General features: G+C 33.4%; 1 protein-coding gene across 1 annotated transcript; it reads right to left on the bottom strand.

Annotated features, from left to right (window-relative positions):
• Positions 1-4805: 4805 nt before the first annotated feature.
• On the bottom strand, positions 4806-7594 carry LOC109213189 (gibberellin receptor GID1B-like). The gene is made up of 2 exons (XM_019376950.1): positions 7172-7594; positions 4806-6197 (listed from the first exon to the last, which is right to left on the bottom strand). The coding sequence occupies exons 1-2, from the start codon at positions 7208-7210 to the stop codon at positions 5202-5204; spliced, it is 1035 nt and encodes a 344-aa protein (XP_019232495.1). The 5' UTR covers positions 7211-7594; the 3' UTR covers positions 4806-5201.
• Between the last annotated feature and the right edge of the window lie 11142 nt (positions 7595-18736).

Raw genomic sequence — 18736 nt, 5'->3', positions numbered from 1 at the left:
GTCACCGTTGCCTCCGGTTGCCGACGATTATCACGTAATTACTGGATTGAAGACAAAGCATGTGATGAAGGGGAGAAGAAGAAACTTAGAAGCCGCTCTAATAGACTGCCTCCATTGATGGATTCTTCTCCATCTTCGGAGGAGAAGTCGTGTTCTCCCTCGCTTATCAAAAGTTGAAGCAACAGAAGTCGAAGTCCAGTGCCTTCATCTTCAGCCTTGATCCGGCGGAGGAGAAGACATCGAAAAGTAGAGAGAGGGAGGGAGAATAGATATGGGGTAGGGGATAGGAGAAATTTGAGGGGATATAATAGAGAAAAATAATACAAAGCTTATTTCATAGCTTAAGGGTAGGAGGTGACCATAAATAGATATTTGGCTATAAAAAATCAAAAGGTAGCTATGGAATATAATTTTTAAAATGGTATTTATTTAAAATAAACAAAATATCAACCTTTTGCTATAGGAGGTAAGTAATCCTTATATTTGATGTCTTTATCTATCTTTTAATTTCTACTATCCCAAATTCCAAAAGAAGACTCCCCCAAGAGCTGACAAAGAAGTATATATCAAATCAGATACAATGATTACCAATTGACAATTATGTCTATAAAATGATAATGATGATTCGTACTCACTCTCTATGTCCAATCATTCTTTTGAGATCTCTCTTTAATTTTCTTGGGAGGACAGAGTTTTGGCATTGGCCTTTTGGGTAGAGGATTGTGACAATTGGGATTCCTCTTTATGGTCCACTTAGTGGGCGTTTGGACATAAGAATTATAAAATTCTAAAAGAAAAAGTGAGTTTTTTGAAAGTAAAAATAGTATTAGAAAATTAGAGTTGTATTTGGAGTGAAAATTTTAAAAAATAACCTTTTGGAGTTTTTTAAATTTTCGAAAAGTTTTGGCATTCAACTTCAAGTGAAATTGAAATTTTCATGGACAAACACTGATTCCGAAAAAGTAATTTTTTTCGAAAAAAGTGATTTTTTTTTCGAAAAAATTAAAAAAAATCTTATGGCCAAACGGGCCCTTAGTAGGTGTTTGGACATAAACATTGTAATTTTTGAAAAAAAAAAAGTAGTGTTTGGAGTTAAGCTGAAATTTTGAAATTATGTTTGGATATGCATTTCACTTTGAAAAAATATTGCAGTTTTGTGAGTGGGGAAAAAAATTCTGAAAATTTTGACTTTGAAAAACTCATTTTCGAATTTTTTTCAAAAACTTATATAAAATTTCATGGGCAAACACATCTTTGAATTTATTTTTATTTTTTTGAAAAAAGGAGAAAAAAATATATAGACAAACAGAGCCTTAGTTACACCAATTTTTCTATTTTCCATCTAGTATTTGATGCAGAGGCAGATCCGGGATTTCAAGATGATGGGTGCACTATTGTGAACGAATCTAGAATTTATCTTTGACTGGTTTAACTTTAGTCTCTTACCATGGCCCACTACACTTTTAAAATTATAGGTTCAAAATTATATTCTTTTTGAAATTTTAGTTATTTTCACATATATATCTATACTGCGTGCCGAAACAAAGACCATTCAGAGTGGGATTTGAACTGCCAATTTCATTTATAGAGGTATGGCCAATAATAATTGCACCATAATAGTCTTTGAGCATGGGTTCACGCACATATATTTAAGTAATTTTAAAGAAATATAATATTTTTATACATGGTTTAGGGAGAGGAGTACGGGTTCACGTGAACCCATATCCCTCAACTTGGATACGCCTCTGATTTGATGTCCCTATTTGAGTTCGACTAATTTTGATTCGCGTTAAAAAGTTTATGGTATAAAGTGCTCTCTAACAAAAGTAAACCACATACTCAAAGCTCGAACAACAGACTCCTGGTTAAGACTGAAGTATATTTATCATTCTTCCACAATCCTTGTGGGTTTTATACTATTAAAGTAAAGCAGAAAAAGGACAGCCCGATGCACGAAGCATCTCGCATTTATACAAGATTCAGGGAAGGGCCACACTCCAAGGGGTGTGATGTAGGCAGTCTACCCTCATGCAAGCATCAATTGCTGATTCCACAATTCGAACTCGTGACATATAGGTCACACAGAGATAACTTTACCGTTTTATATTAATGTATAAGTTAAAAACTAATATATGAACTTGTGTATAATTCAACTATTGGATTGAATGCCTTGTCCATGTCCACTAGTACAAGTATCCGATAACTTATATATTAAGCGAGGTAACATTTTGACATGTGACTTATTTTAACATTTTTGCAGAATAAAGGGAAACCCAATTGTTGGCTGTCACCTTTAAGCTACACGATAAGGAACTTAAAATCCATAGTGGGATACCAAAATGAAGTCTTTTAGGAAAAAAGTAAAAATAAAAAAAATAAAATAAAAAAAGAGAGAAAATGACATTATATACATGTTCGGTCGTTTAAGATAATAGCCGAAAAATATATATATTTATATATTTTTGTATATTATGTATACATTCTGTATATCATATACAAAAATTAACAAATTTTATACACTTTTTTCGACTAACGAATATGAATAATTTTTAGCGCGGGCTAAAAATGAAAAAAGCCCAAAAAAATCATTGTCCATCACAGTAATAAATCCACTCAGTTGCTTAAATTGAATTTTGGAGACAACTTTTGTGGATGATATATAAAAGAGTGGAAGATGTAGACATTGATTCTTGGACTTTCCATTAAAAAAAGATGTCCAATCAATATGCCACTGTTTTGTATTGACTGCCTTATTTGGTTTTAACGAGGATTGTTAGACCTATGGAAAAGTAGTTAGCACCAAAATTTCTAAAGTCTTATTTTCTATGAATAAAGGAAAAGAAAAAAATGATCAAAAATTAGGGAAATTTTGTCCTTAGTTAAATTTTTTGTCTAATATTGTCTCTGGCGTTAAGAAAAAATTTTGTTCTTGCTTTTGACTCGTAATGGAGCTCTAAAGTGAAGGTATTTTTAAGGCATAGTCAAAAGTTTAGGTGTGAATTTGAATTTTTTTTTCTCGAAGAATTTGGACACGTGACGATTACCTGTTTAACGTTGGAGCATGTTAATAGCAAAGGCTAATACGAGACATTTGTTGACGATAAGGATATAAATGGACCAAACGTGTAATGAAGGGCGAAGAACAATCCAGAGGAAGAATCACAAGATGAAACGTGTAATAAATGGACCAATCATGTAATAAAGGGACCAAACGTTTAATTGTTCTTCCTCAAGATAAACTCGGAGTGTGGCCGGACGCTTCTTGATAATCAAATACTTCAAGAACAAGATCCAAATAGTGCACGACTTTTATGGGGATCAAATACATCCCAGGGAGGTCCGCATACAGGGGCGAAGCTATGTTTGGCCAGAGGTGCCGAAAAATTATAATGTGTATAGGGCGAATTAGTAGTACTTTACATAGCCCATTGGCAAAGGGTGTTCAATTCTGGCTTCGCCATTGTCCCTATCATTCTATATTTGAGAAATACGCTAATCCAACCCTCAAAATCCTCCAACCCTCAAAATCACGAAGAACAATCCGGAGGAAGAATCAAGGGAGCAAATAGAATTACTCTCAAAAACTCATTAATAAAATTATATTTTTTTGTTAAATTAGTGGTCTAGAAAATACTTGCATAAATTTTATAAGTAACATCCAACCAACATCATCTTAACAGTTAGCAGTTGATAAAATCTCTTCTCAACCCCTTAAAGGGAGAGTAGGAAGATCAAAATAGGCAAAATACATCGACCAAAATAGGCAAAATACATCAACAACTAGGAGCGGATATTCGGGCAGTTCGGATTCATATGAAAATTTCGGTTTGGATTTTCGGTCTTCGGATTGAAGAAATGATAATCCAAATCCAATCCAAATAAGTTCGGATTGGATCGAATTTTTTAATTTTGGTTTCGGATTCATCGATTTGGATATTTCGGATTTTCGGTTTTGAACTTATAAGTTGAGATGTTTCTTCTTTTTACAAAAATGAATATCCAAATGACGTACTCATGTTAAATTGCCTGAAAAATTTCTCATTCTCAACGCAATAATCAAATGAAGTATTTAAGTAATGAAATTATTATAAAAAAAAGTAAAATAGGGACATGATTAACACGGCCGATAAGAAGTAGAAATAGTAAAACCATGTCCAAATAGAAAGTATTTTCACAGCAACATAGTAATTATTATTGAATACATGAGATAATATCTAATGGTTAGGGTATTGAACTTATTACTATTGACATATGGATATGGACAAAATACAACGTATAAGAATTTTGGATTTTCGGATATCCAAAAATTCGAAGTACCAAATCCAATATTCAATCCGAAATCCAAAAATTTCAAAAATTAAATCCAAAATCTGATCCGTAATCCGAAAATCCAAACCAAGTCCAAAAAATTCGAATTTCGGTTTGGATTTCGGGTTTGCCCAAACTATGCCCACCCCTATCGACAACCCCTTAAAGTTGTCCCCACTTTTCACTCAAATAGAACGAACTTAAGATGGAGTGTCGAAGTGAAAAGTGAGGATACCTTTAAGGGGCTGTCGATGTATTTTGCCATCAAAATATAAGTTGATAACTAGGGGGAAAGAAAGAAAAGCAGAATGCAAACAAAGTAGAGTTCAGTTACAACAACAACATACCCAATAAAATCCCACTAGTGGGTTCTGGGGAGGGTATAATGTACGCAAACCTTACCCCTACCCCGGAAGGGTAGAGAGGATGTTTCCGGGAGACCGTCGGCTCAACAGAAGAGACAATAATATCAGAAAAGCAAAGTTCAGTTCTTGGAAGAAAATGAACAAACAAAATCTTTATATATATTTCTTAAGCACAACATACAAATCAAGTAAGTAAACAACAGCATCATATTCTGATATATTATTCCTCTCAAAGGTAGATAAACTCCCAAAGGTAAAGCTCAGAACAAGATGCTTCTGCCAATTTCCAGAAATTACAATTCCCTCAGATAACACGTTAGGGCGACTTCATATCAAGAAGATCAAACCAGTGATTGTCAGATGGAGAAAGACACTCGTATTACCACACGTAAAATGCTGACGAGTAAGAGTGAAGTAATTCTAGATCATATAACTACACACCAACCTATTCACTACAGAGAACGGAAAAAAAAACCCGAGTGAGATGTCAAGCTTCTGTTATGTATAGCTGAAGTTAACTAAAATCTATTAACAGTTTGGATGGATGAAGCTCGTTATCTCCTCCATTAGGCAAGGAAAATGATCGTTATTAGGCAAGAAGTAAAAACCGATTGTTGCCTGTTCTAGAAATAGGAGCTTTACCTCGTGCCCGGATTTTTCCAAACCTTCGACGTATGCCAATTGCCAATCTTGACTAAGATCCAAACCAGCTACGACGACTAAACTCTTTGGAAACTTTAGTCCTTCAAGACTACTACTCCTCGGGCCAAATATATTACAAGCTGGATGATCTCTATCTTCCCCTTCTGGTAGATATGCTCTCCAGTACCAATCCCTGTCTTGAACCGTTACAAAGTATTTCCCGTCCAATCTTTTCTCGGATTCTGTCCTCTTTTGCCCACCAAACATCGGATGAAGATGGATATTACCTAATACTTCGACACCTGAGTCAGCAGCCCTTACTGCAACGTGGTGAGCGATATTACCACCAGAACTATCACCAGCTAAGTAGACGTGAACTTTCGAGTCCTTCCCGCTTTGAAGCCATGTTCTTGATTGGACCCATTTTAGTGCAGCCCATCCATCATCGTACGCACATGGATATCGATGTTCTGGCGATCGTCGATAGTTCACAGAAACAACAGCTGCCTTGCAAATCTTCACAAGGCGACGACAAAACGTATCGTAAATAGCACTATTGGCCGAGGAATGAGTAAAACTCCCGCCATGGAAATATATTATAACGGGAACGATTTCGGTGGTGCTCAAAGGTTTCTCGAGTTCTACTTTACCCCAATCAGCCTCATTCTCAGGAGCAGATCGATAGACTCGATTAAGAAGGCTTGTCACCCGATCAAATACATCAAAAGAATAAACCCCATCCACTGGAATCGAGTTTGTAGGGACCTTCCGATCTAGGAACTCAGCTAAATCACGGTCAAACGTGCCATCAGGCCGACGAAGCATGTTGTAAGAAAGCTTGAAATTGGATATAAGGATCCATGTATTAAGTGGAACCACCCTCTGCCAAAAGGAATAAAATGCAAAGTTATTATAGAAGTTTACTGATTCAAGAAACTAATAGCCACCTCCTCATGCCACTTGAAGCAAATTGATAATAGCCAAATGCATCTTATGATAATCCAAATATAGTTATTTCCAACAAAGGGAAGAATCTGTAGATTTTTTGCACAACCAGAAAAAAGAAAGTAGTAAATGGAAAAGAAAGAAACAACCCCAAAACAGCAACACAAAAGCAAAAGGTGATTTCACAAGGAGGCTAAATCAAACAACAACAACAACAACAAACCCCGCGGAGTCCTAGGGTCTTGGGAGGATAGTGTGTACGCAGACCTTACCCTTACTCTTGGGAGGTAAAGAGACCGTTTCCGATAGAAACTCGACTCAGGAAGGAGGTTGAATCAGTATAGGCAAAGAAATACTAGTATGACAAATCATATATATATATTAGGAGAGATCTTATCATAAAATTAGAGGTAAAGATTCATCCATTGTTCCAAACTCAGAGTTTGGTTTCTCTATAAACTCTAATATTTTTACCTACATAAAACAGCCCCTATAGTAGGTAATGAAACTATGAGAAAAATCAAGCAAAGCATGAGGAATCACAAACATAAATAGCTCAAATCCTAAAATTAATAGTAAAGATTCATCCTTTGTCCTATATCATAAATTGAGTTCTCAAAAAAAAAAAAATCAAGTTATTTTAGACACCAAAAAGTCAAACCCCATATATTAGATTATGACAAAGCAAATACATAAGCAGAGCTCAAATCCTATAATTAATTGCAAAAAAGGATTAATTTTTGCCCTTAATCAGATTTTGGGTCCTAAAAAAACTAAATCTTTCTTACAACACCTAAAGTCAAACCCCTAAAATAGACTAAAAAACCATGAATTAACAAGCAAAATGATCCCATAATTAGCAAAAAAAAAAACAAATTAATACCAAAAAACAAAATGATCAAAAGGGGTACCTTAGATTCATTAGCATTAATTTCATTACTGCCAGCCATGACTATTTGCTCAACAAAAAAAAAAATCAAATCTTGGGACAAAATTCAAAAGAAAGGTCCACTGATCTTGAAAAAGATCAGTTTTTTAGCTTTCATACTATACTTTTGACTGAATATGTGATAAAAGGTATGCAAAAAAAATAGTGATTTTTATTCCTAGTTTTTTGGGGTTTTCAGAAAGAAAGAAGAAAAGACAGTTATCTGAAACAAGAAATATAGCAGTAGTAAGACAAAGGGGAGCTGCTAAAAGTGAAGAAGAAGAAGAATTGGGGGGGAGAGAATTAAAAGAAGAAAGTGAAATTTAAAGCATTAAGAGATGGATATGAAGAGGAGAAAAAGACAAAGAGAAGAGAGAGAAAAAAGAGTCAAGAAGAAAGGGACAACAAGGGTGGAAGAAAAAATGAGAGAGAGACGACAAAGCAGGCGGCTGAAATTAATTGTTCATGTAGGACCCACTTTTTTATTTAGAAAATACAAACAAAAATAAAGATTTTTTTTTTTCTTCTTATTCACTTATAGCCTGTTTGGCCAAGCTTTTTTTTGGCAAAAACTTAAGGTATTTGACCAAGCTTTACGAAGGAAAAAAAGTATTTTTGAGGAGAAGCAGAAGCAGAAAAAAGTAGCTTCTTTCCAAAAGTACTTTTCTGAGAAGCACTTTTGAGAAAGATACACTTACAAGCAGTTTTCAAAAGCTTGGCCAATTTTTATTTTTTTTGGTTTCCCATCCGGTGTCCGATACCTGCATTGGAGCCCGACTATATCCGGATTCGCACCGCGTAAGGCCCTATTCGGGGTTAAGCGCTCCATACCAAGGATTTTTTCATACACAGGACCTGAACTTGAGACCTCTAGTTAAAGGAAGAACAGTCTCATCCACTGCACCACATCTTTTGGTGGTTGGCCAAACATTAATTACTGCTCAAAAGTGTTTTTCAAATTAATTAGCCAAACACAAACTGTTTCTCATTAAAAGCACTTTTTTAAAAAGTACTTTTAAGAAAAGTACTTCTCAAAATAAGCTGATTTTAGAAGTTTGGCCAAACATGCTATTAGTCCGAAACGCATTGGTCCGACTAATTAGACTTGAATTTTAAAAAGAGTATGTGACACAACAAACATATATATTATATTTATTATTCGTAGTTATACTTTTAGAAAATTATTATTTGCAGCTATATTTTAATTATATAGCAAATTCATATGTTATATTGAAAGAAAAGATCAATTTTTTTGAACTGAAACAAAAGAACAACAAGCTCTCGTAGCTAGTTGGTTAGAGCGCTCGCTTAGTAAGCATAGGTCATGAGTCCGACTCTGCGCATATCCTTACTCTATAGCAGTTATTGCTCCGGTTCCGGAAGGTATAGCTCTTGCCTCAACTTCTTCTTTGAAATCGAAGACTCTAAAATCTTTCCTACCAATCGCATAGTAAAGCTTGAGTGCCTCCCTTTTTTGATGATCTTGTCGTTTCTCTTAAACTATAGCTTCAGGCTATTATTTATACAAGAATAAACCACTATAAATAGGTATCTATATGCGCAGGAATGAATATATGATTAATTCAAATACATTAACCCGTAATGAGAGCATTCTATTTTTCTGTATTTTTGTATTTCGCCTTGATTATATTCGATGCGCGAACGAATATAGTCGATATAGGTTGCGTTCTTTGTATAAACTCTTGTATTTCACCTTGGTCGATATAGGTTGTATCTGTTGCGCGAATGAACACAGTTGATACAGGTTATAGTTGACACAGGTTATATTCATTACGCGTCTGAATACAAGCGATACAAGCTGGTACCAATTGAACAGTAGTTACGAATAATTATTAGGCAACTATTACGTATGGTAACTAGATTCTAAATTGTAGCGCTTTAAAAATTATATAATAGCTAATTATAAATTATACATTAATTATACACGGTATACATATTATAATTGGTGGGTCTCTAAGTTTCATTAATACTAGTAAATTTTAATTACAGTGGGCAGGTGGTGGGTACACTTTATTTGTACTGTATTTTCCTTTTTCCTTTGTGAAGAAACTCATTTTTAATTATATGTTAATAAAAAAGTTGACAAAGCTAACCCAGACCTATTTATTTTTTTCATGAGAAAAGCTAATCAAGAACATACTTTACCAAAATGGCCAAATCCATGAACTTAAGTTGCGTTTTGGATTATATTTTATGTGACTTTATGAAAAGGAGGGTGAAATTCAAAATACTACTATACTAGTGTTATTGTATAGTATTTTTTTTTTTTTGTGTGAGTTAAGATATTGATATTTAAAAAACAAATCAACTTTATATATTTAGAGACTTCATAAAAATATTGTAAATCGGGTTCGTTTAGAGATTATGGTAAGTATTCCATAATCTTTTGCATTAATAAATGGCTTCTTTTTTTTTTGTCGGGTTTTCGGTATTTTTTGTTATATGAATATTATTTCAATCTTACTTTGTTTAATTTTTGTTAAGTAAATATATGTTTTGTAAAAATTAAAAAAATGACAAATATATGATCTAATAAAACATTCTTATGGAAGAATTTTCTTAATAACACATGATAGTTATAGTTTAGTCGTCTAACAATAATTTTACATTAATGTACACTTTCAAGATTAAACGAATTTAATAATTAAACATAAAAATAAATGTGAATCTATATAATGATATGTTCTATTTAATTTGAAATTATTGAAACATAAGCATTAATAGATCTTGACATATAAATATAGAAAAACAAAAAGAAATACGAATTTTATTGGCACTTGATAAGAAAGCGATCATACAACCCATTATTATAAGTTAATAAATATGGAGCACTTCGTATTAACTAAATATATATCTCATAAGAGAATCGTAAATATTTCTATACATTTTTTAAAGAAAATTCTATAAAAAAATTTAAAAGTATATATAAAATTTATATATTTATATGTCGGTTTGGTTAATGGTTTTTTAACTCAATACCAAACCAAATTAACCAAACCTAATCAGATTTTTTAATCGGTTTGATTTGACTTTTCGATTTGGTGCGGTTTTCCGATTAGGTTTGTACACCCCGTACTTATATGTATCAAAAACACATGTCATACGAGGAGGGTGGGGTCTAGGTACCTTTTCATGTAGTATGTTGTAGACTAGTGGACCTCATAGTCCAAGTAAGAATAAGAAACGTGTATACGAGAATTAAGATGTAAGTTCATTGATTAGATATTTATCACAAGATCCAAAATAGAAGAAATCTGATGATGATGAAGTAGGACCATCCATATTTGAAGGAAATTGTGTTCGCCCTTTGGTTTTATTAATTCTGTGAGTAATGAAATGAGAAAAAGAAAATCGAAAAGAGTTTACATTCTATTTCTATATTTACTGATAAATACGAATTTAAAATTTATGATTACTACGACGATCTTAAGTTAATATTATAATTGTAAGAAAAAGGGATAATGCATAAAATCATCCCCGACCTATGATCATACTATCAACCACACACATTTTTTTCCGGGGGTCCTATTACCCTCCCTGAACTATTTTAAAGTAAAAATTATTTACCCCTTAAGAAGCTACAACCAGATGCGTGCAAAGTGGTGAAATACACCTGCCTAAAATGTGTATTTCTTACTTAAATTTTTTTTCCACTGTTTTTTCCTTCTTCCTTATTTTCCTATTTGCAGAACTTCATTACCATATCCGGCCAAAAGGCAAAAGCCTAATTTGATGGGTTTTATATAATACTTGTTTGATATTATCAGATCTGGTCGGAGAACGAAACTCCGATGAAAACCCTTGGTCCAGTGAAACTCCATTGTTGTTGACCGTTTTGACTGTTCGTAAGTTCTTACTGAATCATGCTCGTTGCTCCCTCTAGTTGTAGCTCTGTTTTTGTTATTAAACATATCTGCTTTTGATTTATGGGTTGATTTTACGTTGTATTGGATTTTCGCTCTGGTATTTCGCTGTTGAAACGATGTCCCCCTTGTTCGTGCGAGAAGAGGTTTAGAAGACAAAAGAGACTAATTAATTAGATGTAATTAATTATGTAATGTCCAATCAAAAGATGACACTTGTACATGTTAATCAATTTTAAAATTATTTTTGTAACTTCCACTTGCCCTTAAGAGAGTGTGCACACTCTCTATGCCACGTCAGCACTTAGGGTGGTATTTATTACACTTTAAAATAGTTGGGGGTAATAGGACCCCCGAAAAGAAAATGTGTGTAATTGGTAATATGGTTAGGTGGGGGAGGATTTTATGCATTACCCCTAAGAAAAATGTTCAAACTTAACTCTTAACTATGTGAAAATATTTAAATTTGTCCTTCGTTCATATTTGGGATCAATTATGCCCATGCCGTTACAAAATCAATATACATTTGCTTTTAGTTGCCAAGTCAGCTAACGAAATCTCATTAAAAATATATTACAAAAAATAGAAAAAGTACAAGAAAAATAGATATTGAAATTAGGAAGAAAAAAAAGTGGCTTTGTTTAATATTAGTCCTTAATATTCATTAAAATTAAACAATTATAATGTAATCCAAAATTTATTATCACATCACCACCATAGTATTAGTACTATTTTCCACACCACATACAAAAGTACAAGTGCCATCCCTTTCCTTCTCACCCCTCCAACTGTTAGTTTTTGTCATTTTATCCTGTCCTTATTATATACTATCATTATTCCTCAACATCTTGTTTTTTTATTAATAATCATGACGTCCGTATTATATTGCGCATATCTTAATTAATTTAATGGAATATCTGTTATATCAACTAATATAGGTAGTGGGTAATTTTGAATCACTTAATTAGTAGTAGTATTTTAACCACTACTAAAATATTTGAAATTCTATACTAATAATATTGACTACTAAATCGCACACTCAGAGGTGCAAGTCGTGCCGCAAGGTGCCATGCGCACGGGGCTAAGCTTGGTACATGTCGATTGCCAATGGTTGTTGCGGGCAACATCAGGAGGCGACATCGCTCGTGACGGCTGATGGCTTTAGGCAACGGAACGGCGGAGCGTCGTGCAAGTAGCGCCGCAAGGTGCCATGCGCATGGGGCTAAGCTCAGTACATGTCGATTGCCATCGGTTGTTGCGGGCAACATCGGGAGGCGACATCGCTCGTGGCGGCTGATGGCTTTTGACAACGAACAACGGAGCGTCATGCAAGTAGCGCCGCAAGGTGCCATGCGCATGGGGCGGAGCTCAGTGCATTGCTGATTGCCATCGGTTGTTGTGGGCAACATCGGGAGGCGACATCGCTCGTGGCGGCTAATGGCTTTTGGCAACGAAACGGCGAAGCGTCGTGCAAGTAACGCCGCAAGGTGCCATGAGCATGAGGCGGAGCTCAGTACATTGCTGATTGCCATCGGTTGTTGCCGTCAACATCGGGTGGCGACATCACTCGTGGCGGCGGATGGCTTTAGGCAACAGAACGAAAGGATGTATTAGACTTTGGTGTTATTAATCTCTAGTTTGGTAGTATTTTTCACCCTATACATAACTTGTATTAGTTATACACCAAATTCAGTATTGTTTTTATATACAACAAACAATGGCATTAGCAATACCATAGTTTTTAATATATGAATAAGCATGTAAAACTGCCCTTTTAAAATCTTTATTATACCAAACCAAATAGTCGATAACAAATAATCCAAGTATAGTTAATCGAAATATTACTAATTTCATCATTATTAATAGAGAAAATACATAAATTACCCATCAAACTTGTCCGGAAAAATCATTTACACACCTTAACTTTACAGGCGACCTATGTCCCCCCTATTCTTATTTGGGGTGAATTTAAGACCACCCTAAATGGTAGCTTCACTCTCCCAAACTTGCGTGTAAGAGGGAAAGAATACTGTGTGCGTCCCTTTTTCTTTTACTTCTTCTTTTCTTATTTTTTTCTCTTTTTGTTTTCTCTCTCCACCTTTTCTTCTTCCTCTCACCATTTTCCTTTTCCCATTCAAGATACTACTGTATCTTCCAGAAATTAGTGTTTTCTTACATGGAAATCAAAGTTAGGAGTGATAAGTTAGAAGACCTTTTTGATGGACAACCTACATTCACGGCTTCTTTCATTTGTTTTCCCAGTTATTTGAAGAAGAGTATAATCGCATAGAAAAGAACATGAACAACAAATTTGTCAAATCCGAATTCTAACCCATATGGGTTTGATTATTTTTTCAGATTTTCAATAAAGTTGTTCTTAGAGTGTAGATAAAAATTTGAAGAAGAGTATAATCGCATAGAAAAGAGCATGAACAACAAATTTGTCAAATTCGAATTCTAACCCATAGGGGTTTGATTTGTTTTTTCAGATTTTCAATAAAGTTGTTCTGTGAGTGTAGATAAAAATTTAATTGGTTGTAACCTGTGAGAAAATCAATAATTTAGCAGTGTAAAAAGCTTTGGATTGGAAAAGAAAGTTGAATATGAGAGAACGAGGAGAGGGGAGGAAAAGAGAAGAAGAAAACTGCATTTGGCTTTTGGTGAAAGGACAAAACAGTCCCTCACATAATAGGGGTGAAAGGACAAAATAGTCCCTCAAAACAAAATAATTAAATAAGTGAAAAAAATAAATAAAGCAGATATTGACACGTGGCGCGCGTGTACTACACATCCCACCACAAGGCTGACTATGTGTTACCAATGGGGTATTAAATTCACCCCAAACAAGAATAGGGGGGACATAGGTCGCCCGTAAAGTTAAGATGTATAAATAATTTTTCCGAACAAGTTTGATGGGCAACTTATGTATTTTCTCTTATTAATACACCTTATTCAATATTATGCTTATACGCCCTGCCAAACCACCCTTAATGCTTAACCCCTTTGTCATTTTTTCCCAAGATATTGAATTTTTTGTGACATTGGACAACTACAAGGTATATAAACAATTAATAGTCATAAAATTTTTGCAATGAAGCGATGTGTGTACAAGTCTTCCTTTAAAACTATATATTTGGTGATTAGATTTTCCTACTTTTAGTTTTTTTCCTCCTTTCTTTTGGTAAACTACACAAAAGCATTTTCAAAGAATACTAATATGACTATAAGCTCACCACCAAGACCCCTCCTTTAACGATGGCGTTCAAACTATTTTATTAAGTATCTATTTATTTAAGTAGTAAAAACGTACACCACCACATTAGTTCCTTTAAGTTTTTGTGTAAATTTTTAGAAGAATAATTAATTTTTTAAGGAAAATAGAGTCCTGAAAATATTGGGTATTTGGAGGGAGGGGGAGAGTACATGAAACATGGGAACTAGGGGGACGGGAGGGGGGGGGGGGGAGGGGGAGGGTGAGAAGAGTAGTATAAAAAATATTTTCTACTATCTAACAAAACACTAGAAAATATTTTCCGATTTTTTTTTCACCCGCCAATCAAACAAGAAAAATAAGTGATAAAACTACTCATTTTTCATGAAACCATGAAAAATATTTTCCTTCATGCCAAACACACCCTAAATGTATTGGATAATTCTGCGAACTATATAGTTCCTTTTTTATTGCATATTCACCCAATATCATTTATACATAATTCTATATGATATATTCTTCTTAATTTACTCAATTGGCACTTGTACAACAATGTAAAACAAGACTTCATCAAATCACATATACAAGACAACAGTAAAGTTGACAAGTCAGTGAATCTATTAATATATAATAGGATAGGCAAAGAACTATTATGACGACAAGTGACGTAACATTAAATTGACAAATATAAAAAAATTTGGACAAACCTCCAGCTTTCTTGGAGTTTCAAAATTCAAATTTATTTAAAAATTCTTTGAGTTTCAAAATTCAAATTTATTCAAAAATGTGAAGGACACGTTTTTTTTTCAAAATTCAAAATTTTAAAATTTTTCAACCAATAAAAACCACCAACTACTCCCACTTCCTCCATTCCCCTTCCTCACAGTCAGTTTTAAAACTAACTGAATTTCTCCTCTTACATAAATTAGATTAAAAAAGACGTATAGTTCCTTTTTTTCTTGATATTTTCTACTATTAATAAACTCATGCTCCTGACTTAAGTTTTTTGTTTGACTTGACTTAGATGTCACACCAAAAGAGGAAGATAAGTCCTGCTTGACATTTGTTATTCCTCACGACAAGGAGAAGTATGGAGTTTGGCATATGGAACATTCACATGTCTTACAATGCTAAGAAGTCTTCTTGAACATTGCTGAGAAGGAAGAGCTATAGGAACATGAATCAGAAGGAAGCATCAAACCACTGATTTTAGCATTCGAAACCACTCCAGGTAAGTGCTTAAGTTTGTGTTAACATTATGTTGTCAAGTGGCTCATTACAATCTAAAGAAATACTACTTGATATAACAAATAGGTTGATGTATATATGTAGTCTATAAACAAAATTTGAGGGATCAAACAATGAATATCTTTAGTATGACAGTGGGATGTCATGCACACATAATTGTGGGTTTTATTTGATTTTTAAAGTGTGCCTTGGTAGATAAACTCACTCTGATAAGCTTTAAGCATATCCTTTGTCCACATCGATACTTAAGGATATTGCATAGATTTTGGCGTAGCTTAAGGATGTTTTCGGCCAAAAGATCTGATTCTTCGTTTCTAAAATTAATTCTCTATAACTAGACTAAGTTATTCAACTTACTAGCTAGGATCTATTTTTTTTAATTTAAATTCACATTGTATTATACTTTGTTTTTATCAACGCAATACATAAACGTTTCCCTTCTTTAAAATCTTAAAAAACATAAGAAAGAATTTCTTAAGTTTTTGTTTGTTTCTCAATTTAAATAGTGAAAGAAAGATTTTTTTTCCCCAGAATTCTTTCATATCAGTTTAGCCTTTATTCTTAGCACATGGGGTTATTTTTAAAAATGGAGTATTCTCATTAAAACTCAAAAAGTATTAGGAATGACTAAACTACATGAATTAAAATTTATAATTTGCGCGACTGTAAATGCAAAGAAACATTACCCTTTCAGTTAATTTAGGCATGATCTTACATCTGTGAATGTAACATTGTCCGTATTTCTTTGCCAAATTCTTTCTTCATCTTTGTTGTAATATTTTTGTTGAGTTTTTCGCATCGAGTTGACAATTCAGGAAGTGTGAAGTCATACGTCGATCGAGAAACAACAGCTTTGGTTGTAGACGACAGAAATCATACAAGTTTATCCAAAGTCTGATCTTTGATCTTTGATAATTACATGAATTCATTTGTTAAATCAAGTTTCTAGCCAGAGAAAGCAGACAATTTCGTGGAAGTTGTTGTGAAAAGTGAGATCAGTTGCAATTGCAAAGATTCATATTCCAGAGAAAGGATGGAGTTCGACGAGAATGCTTTGTTCGTAAAGCTCATTATTTTATTTTATTTTATTTTATGTAATAAATTCAAGCTTATTGATCAGAGACGGTGCTTTTGTTGCATATATTGTAGAGTCCTAAAGATTGTGACTATTTTTTTTGCGCCAAATACTGTTTAAGAAGAAGTTTAGGTTGTTACTTTCATTAACCAATAATATATTATTTTTTATCACTTTCAATTACCAAAAGAGGAAGATAAGTCCTGCTTGGCATTTGTTATTCCTCACGACAAGGAGAAGTATGGAGTTTGGCATATGGAACATTCACATGTCTTACAATGCTAAGAAGTCTTCTTGAACATTGATGAGAAGGAAGAGCTATAGGAACAAGAATCAGAAGGAAGCATCAAACCACTAATTTTAGCATTCGAAACCACTCCAGGTAAGTGCTTAAGTTTGTGTTAACATTATGTTGTCAAGTGGCTCATTACAATCTAAAGAAATACTACTTGATATACCAAATAGGTTGATGTATATATGTAGTCTATAAATAAAATTTGAGGGATCAAACAATGAATATCTTTAGTATGACAGTGGGATATCATGCACACATAATTGTGAATTTTATTTGATTTTTAAAGTGTGCCTTGGTAGATAAACTCACTCTGATAAGCTTTAAGCATATCCTTTGTCCACATCGATACTTAAGGATATTGCATAGATTTTGGCGTAGCTTAAGGATGTTTTCGGCCAAAAGATCTGATTCTTCGTTTCTAAAATTAATTCTCTATAACTAAACTAAGTTATTCAATTTACTAGCTAGGATCTATTTTTTTATTTAAATTCAACACCATTGTATTATACTTTGTTTTTATCAACGTAATACATAAACCTTTCCCTTCTTTAAAATCTTAAAAAACACAAGAAATAATTCCTTAAGTTTTTGTTTGTTTCCTCAATTTAAATAGTGAAAGGAAGATTTTTTTTTCCCCAGAATTCTTTCATATTAGTTTAGCCTTTATTCTTAGCAGATGGGGTTATTTTTAAAAATTGAGTATTCTCATTAAAACTCAAAAAGTATTAGGAATTACTAAACTACATGGATTAAAATTTATAATTTGCGCGACTGTAAATGCAAAGAAACATTACCCTTTCAGTTAATTTAGGCATGATCTTACATCTGTGAATGTAATATTGTCCGTATTTCTTTGCCAAATTCTTTCTTCATCTTTGTTGTAATATTTTTGTTGAGTTTTTCGCATCAAGTTGACAATTCAGGAAGTGTGAAGTCATACATCGATCGAGAAACAACAACTTTGGTTGTAGACGACAAAAATCATACAAGTTTATCCAAAGTCTGATCTTTGATCTTTGATCATTACATGAATTCATTTGTTAAATCAAGTTTCTAGCCAGAGAAAGCAGACAATTTCGTGGAAGTTGTTATGAAAAGTGAGATCAATTGCAATTGCAAAGATTCATATTCCAGAGAAAGGATGGAGTTCGACGAGAATGCTTTATTCGTAAAGCTCATTATTTTATTTTATGTAATAAATTCAAGCTTATTGATCAGAGACGGTGCTTTTGTTGCATATATTGTAGAGTCCGAAAGATTGTGACTATTTTTTTTGTACCAAATACTATTTAAGAAGTATAGGTTGTTACTTTCATTAATCAATAATATATTATTTTTTATCACTTTCAATTACCATTTCAAGTAATATTTCTTATTATTTTTTAATTTAATAATTCTCCGCGCATCGTGCGGGTACGGATACTAGTTTTCAAGTAAACAAATGAACTTTTCCTTAGTCCTTAATAACTACGAGCCAAAAAGTGCAATCAACCTTATTCTCTAACGTTATTCTTCCCTTTAATTTTAATTTTTTTTCTTACTAGGAAAGAAAAAACAAAAGAGAGAAGGCATTTAATTTATTTACAGTATTTTTATAAGATACTGATAATGAATAGGTTCAAGGAACTTTCAAATGTTTCTCCGACATTTACTATGCTTTTAACTTGTTATGTTGGAAATTTTGTCTTGCTGTAAGAAACAAACCGTCCAAATTCATCATCCTACTAATATTATAAGTTTAACTTTATGCACTAACAATATAAAAAATACTTAGATATATGGAGTCGCCTTGTTAGAAGCTCTTTACTTAATGAGAGATTTTCGAGCGCGAATTC

This window comes from Nicotiana attenuata, unplaced genomic scaffold (genome assembly GCF_001879085.1).
Source record: "Nicotiana attenuata strain UT unplaced genomic scaffold, NIATTr2, whole genome shotgun sequence".
NCBI classification, from domain to species: Eukaryota; Viridiplantae; Streptophyta; class Magnoliopsida; order Solanales; family Solanaceae; genus Nicotiana; species Nicotiana attenuata.
The sequence above is the reverse complement of the archived record's forward strand: the minus strand, read 5'-3'. Positions and strand labels throughout refer to the sequence as shown.

What these genes read in the sequence shown, in the direction of transcription:
- LOC109213189 (XM_019376950.1), bottom strand. Translation starts at nt 7,210, where the DNA reads ATGGCTGGCAGTAATGAAATTAATGCTAATGAATCTAAG. An exon ending in TTAATGCTAATGAATCTAAG is followed by an intron (nt 6,198 to 7,171) that starts GTACCCCTTTTG and finishes TCCTTTTGGCAG; the next exon opens with AGGGTGGTTCCACTTAATAC.